The 15,000-nt window shown below is 30.9% G+C and overlaps 1 protein-coding gene across 1 annotated transcript; it reads left to right on the top strand.

Annotated features, from left to right (window-relative positions):
• Positions 1 to 1,500: 1,500 nt before the first annotated feature.
• LOC147079759 (fibroblast growth factor 1-like) lies at positions 1,501 to 10,154 on the top strand. The gene is made up of 4 exons (XM_085951952.1): positions 1,501 to 1,625; positions 8,842 to 8,996; positions 9,641 to 9,747; positions 9,878 to 10,154. Exons 1-4 carry the CDS (start codon positions 1,501 to 1,503, stop codon positions 10,067 to 10,069), a joined length of 579 nt encoding a protein of 192 aa, XP_085808078.1. The 3' UTR covers positions 10,070 to 10,154.
• The last annotated feature ends 4,846 nt before the right edge of the window (positions 10,155 to 15,000 follow it).

The raw sequence follows: 15,000 nt of genomic DNA on the forward strand, positions 1-15,000 counted from the left end.
ATTAACGCAATTTGATAAGCATTAATTCATGTAAGTTATCGTAATTAAGTAGGATGCCCGTACCTTAATTGGAAAAAGGAAAATGGCGCGAATCCAGTGTTTACAGGTTCATATCCCGACGGGTGTCGTATTTTTTCTAAAATGGATTTTTTCTAGTACGTATGTTAAATGATGATTTTAGTAGGTAATATTGGTGATATTGTTGGTGAAAATATGAAAAAAATATACTTTAATTTCAACTTTGGTCTAGTCATTTTTGTGTACCATTTAGTTGTATTCATGAATGATTGCTACACAATAATTTAACTGAAACATGTTTATTTCAGGTACTTACCTTTGCTACCTGATAAAAACTTCCGAAAAGTAAAATCAATTCAATAAAATAAACCTTGACGGCTAAAATTATTAAACATGGAACATGCTTTGCCTACTGCTTCTCTGAATGCTGTTTGTCCAAATTCGAAAGAAAATAAAATATTGCGGTGCGCGGGTTTACACATCATTTTCAAAGCGCCGTTTGCGGCCGACTGGAGTCTCTCGCGGTCGCGCTACTTTTGTGACTTTATTTTTTGTTACGCCTGTGCGTTTTTTTCTAACGAATCCGTCATGCTAAAAATAAGGGATGCTGTCAGATATAGTAAAAGATCGATAGTAATATTAGAGGGTTATCAACCGAAAGATAATGATTTCGTTGGGCGTCATATACGAAGGAGAAATTACACAAGTCACTTCCTAATAAATTCAGTGGCGAAAGGTGAAAGTAAGCTGTGGAGATTCGACATGAATAGTGTACACTAAACTTATTTGTTTTCATTGAACTAATAATATAAATTGCAGATGGGAATGTGTTAGTTTTTTTTTAAATTAAATTACACCCTGAAACGACCAAATCATATTGGTAGACTGTGGAGGTCTTAAAAAAATAAAGCACACTTTATCAGTCATACTTATTTGTTTTCATTTAATTATGAATACAAATTGTAGGTTGTTCTTTAAATTTGATTAAGCCCTACCTAAACTAAACCATTAAAAACATCTTTCACTTTTAATATAATTTTATTCTACTTATTGTTTAATAGTGTTAACCCTATATTTACTTCTGAATAACGTTTGATTAAGTTGTCTTTATAAAATTAATTTTCGCTTTCATATTTTCGTACCGATAATCTTTGAATACCAAGTTTGCTTGTAATAAGTCTAAATATAAAACAGAGCATAAAGTCAAACGCAAACTGACTTCCTTCTCACCAGGCTATTTCTGTCTTTGGGAGTGTATAAAACATAATATTTATTTTTGGTACTGAGTTGGTTTTGTTTCATTCTCTCCTAAACATACCAATCATCGAAGACCATTCATTCATTAGTGGACGACAAAAAAGTTAATTTTTACTTTGAATGGGATTATTTTAATTGAGTGCATAAGTGTGGGTGCGGTGTGAGTGAATCGTAGCCAAGAAAACAGGAATTTATGTGATTGTCTTTGCTGGTGGAATAATAATAATGGAGGAAAGCCAGAACAGTGAGACCAGTGACTCGTCGATGTCATCAGATGACCAGACCGACTCCAAGAAGTCTGTCAGAACAAGGCGTGGTCTGTCGCATGGAGTGTTTGCACAAGCACTAAAGTAAATGGAAAATATAGTTTCATATTTTTAATAAATAATTGTACCTATTTATTAAATGAATATACGAGTACATTAGCAAATATATTAATAATATCTATTTCACCGTGATATTAGTTATTAGGTACTGTCAGTAGAGCAAACGCGTGTTTACATTGTAAACGTTAATAAAACTACATAATTGCTATACATATTTTATTTACTTTACTGTTAAATTGGATAAAAACCATACGTAAGATTTTCATTATGAAATTTAATATAATATAGGTAGGTACTTATCTCTTCCGAAAAATGAGAATTTTTATCCAACGTGTGTTTTTTTTACATTCTTAACTTCGTCATTTTTTTTTTAAATATTCAGTGTCTATCCTGAGAACCTTTTGATGAAATTTCTTAAAATTAAAGTAAAACGATTTTATTTTCGCTCCAAAGAAGAGTATATTATGGGCATACACACCATACGCCCATTTGCCAACTTTTTTTTTTTGAAAATTCCAGGACTTTTTTCCGAATCAAACATAATATAATCATAATATTATATTATGTGATAACATAATATTTTACACTGAAAAAAATACCATCACATACATAGATAAGTACGACATATTATAATATATCCGAAAGAAATTTTTACAGTAGATATATATGTACGTACCATACACAATAATGTGAAACAAACGAAATTAACAGAATATATCAATTATACATACCTAATATTATAATGATGTAAAAAACAACTAATAATAATTATTATAAACTAAAGTAAACATTTATAAAATAATGGTAGGTACCCTTAAAATAAACTATATTCAAATAGTATTTCGCAACTACGAGTATGATGAAGACAATGTCTTCGTCTTAAGTTTTAACTTGATTGTGACCAATAATAATTATTTATTGTACTTACACACATGGCAATCTGATTGTGACCAATAATAATTATTTATTGTACTTACACACATGGCAATCTGATTGTGACCAATAATAATTATTTATTATACTTACACACATGGCAATCTGATTGTGACCAATAATAATTATTTATTGTACTTACACACATGGCAATCTGATTGTGACCAATAATAATTATTTATTGTACTTACACACATGGCAATCTGATTTACTAAGAACGCTCAAAGATAACTTTTAGGTACCTATGTACAAGTCTGTTTACTGGAAGCCAGGCGGGATCAGCGGAAATTTTCATAGCCGAGGTCTGCATAATTCATGAATTCAAGAATCTAATCTAATCTAACCTAACCTAACAAATAATCTAGTATATCGGCTATTTTAAAATATTGTTTGCCGCTGGCTTCCAAACAGACAAGAACCAACTTTTATTAATTATCTAGATTCACCATGTGATGAATTTATAATAATTTGAGAGGTTTTTTTTTTATCAATGTGTATGGTATAATAGTATCATTAAATAAACAGATTATTGAATTGATACAATATTTTGTGTAACACTTAGTTTAGATATAAATCTTACTTATTTATATATGGTATTATCTAATACTATCGACCTAGGGTACTTGGTGGAATTTGAATTTAAATTCTAATGGATTCGAGTTTTATACTATTCTATTTGGGTTGTTTCTTGCGACCCGGGTTTCATATTTCGGCATATTCAGGCACTTTGCGCACTTACGCATTAAATTTAATCAACGATCACAATAGAAAATATAACATATTTCCGAAAGACAAAACCCGGGTCGCAAAAACGGATCAAATGGAATAGTGCAAAACTGGAATCCACTTTATATATATTTACCGTTTGTCCTTGTGTAAGAACATACATTGCATTTAAATGGGAGTTGTTTTTCTAAAATGTCTTCTGCGTATGTGTAAACATACATCGCATTTATGTAATTTTTCTATCATTTTGTGTAATGTTATGTATTTTTTGGTCATTACACCTCCTGTTTGCGTAACAGCACTCATTGCATTTGAATGATTTTTCATCCACATATTTAATTTTCCGTGTGTTTGGCCATACCTCAGTTAAGACACGGTCTAAAAAGATCGTCGATAGGCGATGCGCGGATTGCGGGTCGCGGGTACAAATGAGGCATGTCAAACCAAATATAATTAGTCTTGTAAATCCAACATGTGTCCATTTAATGTTCTGTTTATTGTTTTATCAGTAACAATAATAATATATTCATTGACATGTTTTCTTTTTAAAGTAAATGGGTAACGTTTAAGCTTAATGCAAGCTTAAGCTTAAGCTTAAGCTTAAGCTTAAGTGTAAGCTTAAGCAAAATGACGTGCTTCCAACTCTACATTCTCTCTCCGAATGGGAGCGAGTGCAAAATTTCGTCGCGCCCATGGTTGAAAATTATTTGCCGTTTCACTGATGAATCACCTTAACTAGATTTTAATATGCGTCAAACAATAAGGATGCGTTATTATTAAATTTATATTATTTTAAATGAATCAAACTTCTAAGGACATTATGCATTTTTTTAAATCGCCGTTATGTGTATGTAACACGTATTTTTAGACTCTCTGCTTAAAAGAGCATACTTTACATTTAAAAGATTTTTAGCAATATTATCTTTTTGTTATTGTTTTTACCAGTTTAGTTGTCGTTTTATTAATCTTAAGATGTCGACAGTTCATGTGGGGCTGTGTCAGGATTTAGGTACACAACGATATTTTTTTCACTCTGTATAGCTTTCATCAGTTCCCTAATTTAGTTATCATTTAGATAATTTTAAAATTTTGCCCATAATTAGGTATGCTAACATACTGTAGTTTAAGTGCTAGAAGATATCAATATTTGGCCACGTATTTTTTTCGACTAATACGTGGTGTGAATGAGAACTCTGCAATTCTTGGTAATATTGACTTCTGTGTCCCTGATAACTATCTTAGAAATCGGGAGCATCAGTTGTTTGTTCTCCCGAGGAGCAGAACTAACCTGCCATTGGTGATGCCAATTGGTAGAGCAATAACTCTGTTCAACCAAATTGCTTCGGATGTTGATATATTCCATCTACGTGAGAATGAGTATAGGCGGACGTTATTTTATAAATTCTTAAAATAGGGTCTGCTTAACTCATCCGGTGTACTTCCTTGTACCTATATACTTCATATTTTTTGTATTTACACATTTATACTATAGAATAACTTAATATTGCATAATTACAATATTACATAATACTTTTTTAATAATATTTATTTGTTTCTAAATGTCATGTTGTGAACGTCTTAAACTTATAATTTGTAATGTCCACAATATGTAAAATAAATTAAAATTGAAATTAAAATTGAAATTGAAATTGAAAAAAAAAATTGAAATTGAATTCCGCCACCATCAAGCTTACATATATTTTGTTCTGGGCCTCAAGTCCATACACCATAGACCTGAATAAAACCTTTTTATAGTTAGGGATTGCTGGCTGCTACTATGAATTAGTCAAAAATCTGCACGAGAAAAAATAGAAAACTTAATAAACTAAATTGTAATAATAATTATGACCATAAAATATTATGTAATACTAACGTAACTGTGGGGATAAATATGCAACAAATTCTGATTTTTACTTGAACTTGGTTAGTTTCTCGATCATTATGTCATCAACAATAATTATATTATGTAGGTAAGTACTTTTTTCAGGTTCCGATTTACACTTGAAACGTCCCTGAGCTAACATTTAGTGGAGACCCTAAAATCCAAGTTGTTAAAACGTAAATTAGAAAAAGTTTTAATATAACTATATTAATTTGTTGTTTTAATAATGATAACTGTAATACAATGCGAAATTCCACAATACATTATTTTTGATTTACTCTCTAAAGTCTAAATGTACCTATTGTCGAACAAGAACTTGTTGTCCACGTGTTAAAACTGTGAACTAACAATCCCCTTCAGTGCAGCTAATCACACTTTTGTTTCAAAAGAGGAACACCATCAAATTTATTATTTCATTGTACGCTCCCGTCGTGTACGAATGTAATAATTTACGTAATTTGAAGTTTTTATAATAAAAACATGTCTAAAACGATCAGGAGTGATGTTACAATTATTATTCGTAAACGTTTAGTTTATTGCGAAGAAGACAAATAGTCGCATCTTAAAGGAGAGCCGATACATTATTTAAACACGCCTCTAGGACGCGTTGCCACCATGATAGGTACGTCACTGAAAAGTCTTCTATATGCGACTACAGCGACTCGCGTTGTCGGACAGTAAATCGTATATTGTGTGATTACGAGATATGTTAACAGTACTATTTCAATTTACATATTTGACAGATGACGGGGCCTCTATCACTTCCGGGCCCTGGCCTATAGCCCCTTTAGCCCTATTGTAAATTCGGCCATGCTCTTTTTTGACTCTTCATCCACTGGTTGCGTTTGTGGCCTTTCCGCGTTATTTGTATATAATTGAATTGGTCATTTCGAAAACCCCATAACTGACAGAAAACAAATTTGAGAGATAAAAAAACTCTGTATTTTTTTTTGTTTAGTTACGTACATTAAAAAAAACTCCTCGAAAGCTGTAGAATAATATTATGGAATATTTAAGTTCCAAAATAAGTATGAAATTTTATCTAATTTAATGGCAAAATCTGTTTCAATTTCTTGTTTCTTGTGAAATACGTTTCTTGTGAAACGCTATTCTTGTGGAATAGCGTTGTTAAGTAATAATTAATTTCATTGAAATATAATTTAAAAATATATATATTTGATGTTGATTTATACAAATTTAGTATTTCAGATAATAAGTTTATCAAAAAAAATCAATCAGTCGTCATTTTCAGTTTCTGTGGTTTGCTACTGGAAAATTGTTTCATAAAAAGGGATATATTTTTCAAGAATACACTGCTGAAGTTCTTTTAAGTCATTTAATTTTTGTTGTACTGACTCTTTCTATGAGAGAAGAATACTCATATGGAGTATTGATCTTATCTTGGCGCCAGATTAAGCGTTTTGCAGTACCGAAATCCCTATCACAGGGAAGAAATGAGTGACCCTGCACTGGTACAACATGAACAATACTTTGAAATCTTTTTGTGTCAGTCAAAGTAAGAAAAAATCGAACCACAGTCTGAAACAATGTACAGTTCTGTAATTTGCGAGGATACAAATCGATCTATGTAGTCCTTCAAAAATATGCACACTTAATTGGGCCCTTTTTTGCTAGCCTTTCGTGGTAGCAATACAATCCTGACTTATTTGACTTAAGGTTGTGTATAAAAAAAGAGTTTACCTATACATAGCTGGCGATAATTAAAAAAAATCATGCACAGGAATTTTCGTAAGTGGAAGATTTTTCATATAGTCGATGTACGGTAGCTAAGGATAATCCATGCGAAAACAACACAACTACGGGATTTATGTTGTTTTCGAAATGACCTGAAAATTCTTGCTTTAATAAAATCGTGTTGCATGTTCACAATTGAGTTGATATCTAAGGGAATGATAGGTCTACCCCTCAATAAACAATAATCCGCAATAAACGCATTTTTCCATTTTGTGTCAGTTATGGGGTTTTCGAAATGACCAGTTCAATTACTATATAAATTATATTATTTTTAGAATGTCCTGTTAAAATGTTTGTATAACTTAAATCATTTTTTTATAATAATGGATTAATGGATATCTTTTTCTTATATTTATTTATAAATTGTTCTAATTAATTGGGAAAATAGCAAATAAATAATCTCGTGTTACTACTTCATGATAGAAATTACCAAAAATCGTCTAACCAAATGATTATGACAAAAAACCTATGTATTGTCATTGCCTTTATTTAAAAATAAATTGTATTTTCTTCAAATTCAAAATTTGAAATTCAAAAAAAAAATTGTACGTAATACGTGTTGAAGTATTTATTATATGTATTGGCGAAAAAAATATTCAATGTAGGTACTAATGAAATAGGTACCTACTCTAAAAATATTTCTGCTCTCGTGAAAAACTACGATTTTTGATTTCCCTACTCCTCTTTGACATGTTGGTGACGATTAGGGATACCAATCCCGGGATCCCGGAATCCCGAACTATTTTCGATACCTATGAATCCCGAGATTGGTAAACATAATCCCGAAACTTTCGGCATTGAGTTTTTTTATCATTTTTTATGGAAAATAAAATAAAAACGAAAATATAACAGAAAAAATACTTTTAATAACATACAAATACATTAGAACTAAACTGAGTTTGAATGAAGTTTGATTTATTACCCATGTATTGCCAATTCATTTTATTTTTTCACATAAATTAATAAAAATGAGAAAGATTGGAAAAAACAATGCTTCGCACTTTTAACAAAGTGATTCCACCATGTTTTTTAATGCAATTGTATTTTTTTTATTTTAATTGAACTTGTATTTGTTATCTTTTCATAAATAAATAAAACTGTTTTATTTTCACATTATTATTCATACATGTTACAATATTATTTACTCCATTAAACCTATGTATTTCCAAGATTGAAAGTACACAATATTAATAAAAAATGTCTTAAATAGTATCTATAAATTATACTAAATTTATTTTTGACCGATTTTATCAACGTTATTTGTATATATAGAAATTTTATATTAATTATTAATAAAAAATGCAAAAAATGAAAAAAAAATGCCAATCCCGGGATCAAGATTTTGGTTCGGGATTGGATTCACTAGTGACGATATTACACCACTATTTTCAATGCTATACCTATTTATTTTTTCTATATTCATAATATTTTAAGTGTTCCCCTATCTTTATATCTGGGGCCTAATACTAGAAGTGCTTATGTCAAACATACCAATAGCTCACTACAGGCGATTGTTTATTTCTCATTAACAATAAATAAAATTAATATTGTTAACTCTTACAATACACATCAAGAAAACCTGGTTATAGAAAATATAAATTAATACGCTCAAGGCGGATAATCAGAAAGTTTTTTTTTTTTTTTGGAAAATGAGGAAAATTCAAAATTTCATTCGTTATGTAAACATAGGCATTTATTGATCTAAAATATGCCAACACATTATTTTTGCATACACTTTTCTTTAAATGTGCTCTTATCTATTTCATTCATATCACATTGGCTGACATAGACATTTATAGCATTGAAAGAAGGAACATTTAAAAGTACTTTCTCATACTTAACTCAAAATGCCAAAAATCTGACATAGCACTTGGCCCCAGATAACATATTATTCTAACCTTTTTAGAAAATATAATTCACAATTTATTATTATGTAAATTTTAGATCTAGCAGACTACAGAGTAACTCTAGTTTTCACTGGATTGAAGGAAATCCCAAATATGGTAACGTAATGCTATTATATTGTCGGACAGGCAGTCATATCGCAGTACCGTCAGATGGTAAAATATTTGGAACACACGATGAAACCGACAAATATGGTTAGTTAACTTTATACTAAACATTTAATACATAATAATATAGATGACGATAGTTCAATATTTGATATATTATTGAAAAGGGACTGAAGTAATACCAGGACCATCTAGTGAATTACGAAATACAACAAAATCCACATTCAGGTGTTGTAATAACCCACAGATTTGTAAATTTTGTGATTTATGTAATTTGGTGCATAATATGGTGTGCTTACAGACAATAGATATTGATAATATATAAAATGTTTGGTGTAGGTACCTATTATTTATTTTAAAATATTGTAAACTTTTTTGTACTCTACCTGAAAAATCAATTTATTCGGTTAAAACACCATCTTACATTATCGTCCAAAACCTCCACTGATCCTACATAATAAATTTTGTAATACAATAACAATATGGCTAAAATCCAAGATTTTGATAAAAAGAATAATAAATTTACACCGATGTAGTAACCCAAGTGTTTACAATTTCGACAAACAGATGCCGTTATCGTTGAAAAATCACAATAAATAGAGAGGATTCTCTTATGACTTAATATTATTTCAATATTCATATTTTCTCATTTAACTACATAATATTATGAAATATCATCCTGGTATTCTTTACTGCATATTAAATAAATGAGGTAATAATTATTTTTTCAGCAATATTGGAGATTTTGTCAGCTGGATTTCCAGGACACGTTATTATTCAAGGCAGGGAAAGCAAAAGATTTGTCGCCATGAATAAGAAAGGGAGACTTTACGGAGAGGTAATAATTTATTACATTTTTAAATCTTATCTATCTCATTTCTGTAATAGATTAAATAGTAATATCTAACAATTTGTGTACGACATTTTGGGTTGGACATAAATTATATAAAAGAGTTATTACTTTACAGACCAAAAAGGATATGGAGTGCAATGTTTGGCTGGAAGAAGTTCTAGGATCGTATAATACATATATGTCAAGAAGTTACGCTCATCTTGGCTGGTTTTTAGCAATAAAGAGATCGGGAAAACCAAAAAGAGGAAACCGAACGGCCTGGGGACAAAAGGCAATACAATTTCTACCTAGGCGTTATGAGAACTAGTAGACATCGCAAAATAATTGGTTTATAAACTTCAAATTTACTACAGAGTAATGAATTATTAATGTAGCGCATATTCTAGTTAGAAGGTGCCTAAGAATACCAAATCAAGTGAAATACCAAAATTAAATAAATACTTGTAAAAGCCATCTGTTGTTAAAATACTCAACTGTTTAAAAAGAAGCAACAGCAGTGAGCAGTAACATTGATGGTAAATGTTTGTATCATAACAATACAAATTAAATGCCAGAGATGTCACTAAGTAAAGTGCAAGCAAATTAATTACTATCAATTAACTAATTGCGGCATAGAAGACGTTAAAATTTGATATGAAATCATTAACTTATTACCAACTATTGTAATATTTCATCTCAGTTATTTTAAATGGATGAAATACTTTTGAAATTCTGACATACACATCAACTGTTGCTATCCGCATACATACGTTCCTTAGCCTGCCTACACCCACGGGACATCACTGTAAAGTATATTGTAAACATAACTATAGTATGTTTGGTAAAAACATCGGTTGATTATAATATTATAATATAGATGTATAAATAACACACTCCAATTTTACAATGCATACTCGTACATAGCTTTTATTTTATCGATTTATCTGATCTTTAAAACTGTTGTTATTGTCATCCTTCTGTAATTAACCATATTATAGACACTAAAGTTATTTATTAATTATTATAATATTTTTATAATTATTAGGTACAAAATATTGGAATGTTGTCAATACAACTACTTTCAGCTTTATAATCCATTTGATAAGAGAACGAATAGTAAGAATAGAAAGTGGTTAAAGAACTGGATAACCCACTACTTTATCGACTAAATGAGATTATTTTCTGATTAGCTACATTGAAAAAAAAAGTTAAGACCGTGCATCGAAATTAAATTAACCCTTTCACCGCGCGGAGCATTTAATAACAAGCTAATTATATCGAACGGCCAACTAATGAGAGCACAACAGCTGTGCCGTCAGAGGTGAAAAGGTTTTAAGATGTTGCAATATTTGTGTGTTAACTGTCTTCAGAGGGCCATGACCCGTATAATTTGGCCATCGAATAGTCTTCTCAACGAGGTAGCCACACTCCTCTTGATATTCTACAACACGCAAAGCAAGACGTATCAGTGGAAGACCCATAGTACTTATGAATCGATGAATCGAATGATATCTTTAATATTATAAACCAGCATATCTTAAAGACAGACAAAGCACATGACACAAACAAATACTAACAATCGTATTCATTATAATGGCTAGGCCATCGTGGGTTTGTTTACCACTTGAATACGTGTATTAATTAAGGTGCTAAGTATCAAAAAGTAGTATTGCCTGTGATTACAAAATACTGAGTCATTGCAGTAAAATTTCATGAAGCAGACTTTTTGAAAAATGTGGTTTCACAGTGTGAAGCTATCTCGGCAGCTTCCATAATTTTAGGAATTAAGAACTCGTGAGTGTCAACACACCATCGTCGGCCAATTTATATTGAATGCCATTGAACACTGCAGTGGTACTTACACCATTATAAATAAAACACGCCAACGGACTTACAACGTCGTCAGATTTAAATAGTTTGCTGTATTTTTTTGACTTGCTTGGGGCACTTAGACCATAGTTGACGTTATTGGCTTTGGTTCGTAGAACATTTTTCTATAAAATAGTCAGTTTCTATTTTTAGCTACTTAGCGCCTTAATTAATACACGTATTCACTTGTGGATGTGATATATTGCAATAAATCATAGGTGAGCACTCTTAGTTATGCTTGCAAGTCAAGTGTTTATCGCAAGACTCAAATTGCGGAGTCTCTGTGTATAGGGAATATGCTAGTAAATTTCGGGGTGGTTTCTGCAGTTGAAGCGATGGGAAGCTATAAGTAACAGTCTGGGTAAACGTGGAGATTACTGGCACTTACTAAATTTTGTTAAATACTGCCATAAAAATCAAAATTATATTATTATAGATATTTTTCCTAAATCATTTTTCTATGTGCAATTATGACGTCATGACGTGTAATTTTTTTTGTTAACATAATATTGTATTTTTTTAGATGTACAATGTTGATAGACATCTATCATTTGAAATTATAAGTTGGCTATAAACTCAGCTTAGTATGTAGTCACACACATAGATGGACATACTTGTTGCAATCACGTTTTTGTAATGAAATATCATTTTAAATTATTTACAGCAATATCAAACGGTATTTTTACTTGGCGAATGTAAAATATTTCTTCAGTGTATTTGTTGTTTTAAATAATAAAAATGTGAAATCTTAGAAATATATTATTTTTTATTAGAATTATTAAATATTGATGTATGTTTTAGTGATGTAGAAATGGTGCAGACTCGACAATAAGAATAACTACAGTCCTACAAACTTATCTAAAGAACGGTCAAAAATGAAACTACGGACGGAAATATGGACGCCATTTTGAAAACGTCATTCGAATGTCAGATTCTGTCCAGTTGCGAGTCTTGATTGGGTAGTTTTCGACTGTGGCTCCCCCATCCATTCTTTAGATAAGTTTGTAGGTCTGTAGCTGTGGCTGCTTTCAATAAATTATTTATACGACCAATTTCATTAACTTTAAAATTGTTATAATACTCACATTAGTTAGCGACAGAGCACCTGTTTCTAAAGCTCTGGGTGAGGGCTCGAATCCTATGTCTGACAAAAATCAGACATTGTTTGATACAGAACAAGGACTCAATTATTGGTTGTGATAACAAGCCATATAAGAAGTTAGTCCGATAGGTATGGTTCGCGTAGGAGCCAGAATGATATTTCTTTTTTAATTTACGATCTTATAAGAAATTGAGTTTATTGTTTATTAGAAATATTATGTAGAGATTTGGTAAAAAGTCTTTTTAAATGTGTGAAAATCCACCCAGAGGGTCTCTTGAAATTTTGTTTCGTCTGTAAATGAAATTATTGTAATTCCTAGTGGCCGGGCCCGTCCACATAACGTCACACGATTTTGGCTATTTTTTACCCTCCACATTTTGGCACCTCCCACCCAAACGTTAAAAAACAGAAAAAATATTTAATCCGTAAGTAAATCCTGATCCCCAATAATGTGTTTTCAGATCCTTTTATATTTTTTGTTTACTTTGTGACATAACATTTTTATGAATCCCCCTTCCCTTCCCCCTTTCATCACAAATCATCACATATTATATCAGACCACCTTCCCCCTTGAGCGTGACGTCATATATGGACGGTCCCTTACCTATAATTTACATGACATTATATTATCTGTTTACGAATGGAAAATATAGAAAAGAAAGTATAAAATCAGTAATTTCCAGGAGAGCCAAAAGAAGTTTGTCATTAAATTTGACAACTTTCAACATGAAATTCGATGTTTTTTGGGAAATTTACTAATAATTCAGAAGCGTTGATTCGTCTTGTCATTTTTCTTATCTGTAGGCATCGGTTAATTTGTGCATAATTAACTCGATTTAAAATTTTAATCATATCTCCCTTTTCCTTTCGCACACACACGAAAATTACTGATTAGTGTGCATGGAGTTTATACCTACTAGAAAACATCTGACAGGTGACATTGGGTGGCGGCAGAATTCTGATGTCAGAGAAGGAGTCTACAGAACTAATGGCCAAACAGAATAGAAAGGTAATGGTATGTAATGGTGGTGCAGAGAGAGGTGGAAGTGAAGAGCTGTTGTTTTTACGGTCTCTCAAAGTCTGCCGGCCGAAAGAGGGATTATAACCCCGAATAAATAAGAAATGGACCACTGACCGATTGGAAATCAAAATATAATTGTTTGCTCAACTCAATCAACAAAATTATAATATGAATATGACTAAACGAAGACACCGCATTCTGTATATTAAGGCGAGATCGAGACCTTTAGTTTATTTTTGTTATATTTTATGCACCCTTATGGATTCAAGGGTTAGTAATAGGCGCGAAGGTAGAGATAGGGAAATCGGACGTGAGTACCTACTAGCGAAACATTTATATGTTTTTTCATTTTGACATATCAATTAATCAATTTCAATATCTTGGTAGGATAATAAAAAAAACACAAAGTCATCATAATGAGTTGCTTTATTTGGTTATTTTATCATTGTTTATCATATCCAGTGAACAGTTATTTTCTACCATTTAACACATATAATTAATGTTGTGTACGTATAATAAACGTACCTATGTTTAAAGTTAATACTTGAAAATAAATTATAATAGGTATTCCAGTAATAGCCTGAGTATCTAGAATCTAGTTTAATTTTATCAATGGTGGATGTAGGTGGGCAATCCATACAATAGTTCGACTAATATATTTTTATGTATTTTCCAAAGCTGTCTAGATTTATTTAAACTGACATATTTATGGTTACCGGACAATAAAATCAATTCACGACATATATTAATTAATTAATATTAGTAATATTCATCCTGTGCGATCCGGCTAGTTGAGTGGTTATCAGGATATTCCAGTTTCATCTGCATTCAAACTACAGACAACTGTGTGAAACATGACATCAATAATTTAGACAGTTAATACAATAGTAAATGAATACAAACATTAATACATTTGGTGCTTGTATAGCTTGACTATCTATAACCTATAATAACAATTATTATGAATTTGAGTAATAACGGTAGGTACTTTATCTCTGTATCTTGTATCTCCCTCTGTTCAATTGAATTACATTCCAATATTCTTCTGTTTCTTTCACAACTGAAGCTATCAATTCAACCACATACGAAACATAAAAGCTTTCAATAACAGTTTATAAACAGTCCACCAAACTTAAATTGTAATAAAAATAATTATTTAAAAAATACAAAAAATCTGGATGATTCGGAAACACTTCTATTCAATGCATTTAGTATTTTCTCGGAATTTACCTGTACATAATACACCTTGTGATAATAATAGTACTTA

The sequence above is a fragment of the Rhyacophila brunnea genome, unplaced genomic scaffold, assembly GCF_057557595.1.
Source record: "Rhyacophila brunnea isolate RB1 unplaced genomic scaffold, BYU_Rbru_1.0 scaffold_1, whole genome shotgun sequence".
In the NCBI taxonomy this organism is placed as follows: Eukaryota; Metazoa; Arthropoda; class Insecta; order Trichoptera; family Rhyacophilidae; genus Rhyacophila; species Rhyacophila brunnea.

Excerpts from the sequence above, each read along its gene's own strand:
- LOC147079759 (XM_085951952.1), top strand. The coding sequence starts at position 1,501 with ATGGAGGAAAGCCAGAACAGTGAGACCAGTGACTCGTCGATGTCATCA. Across the intron at positions 1,626-8,841 it reads GTGTTTGCACAAGCACTAAA|ATCTAGCAGACTACAGAGTA; the intron begins GTAAATGGAAAA and ends TGTAAATTTTAG. Across the intron at positions 9,748-9,877 it reads AAGGGAGACTTTACGGAGAG|ACCAAAAAGGATATGGAGTG; the intron begins GTAATAATTTAT and ends ATTACTTTACAG.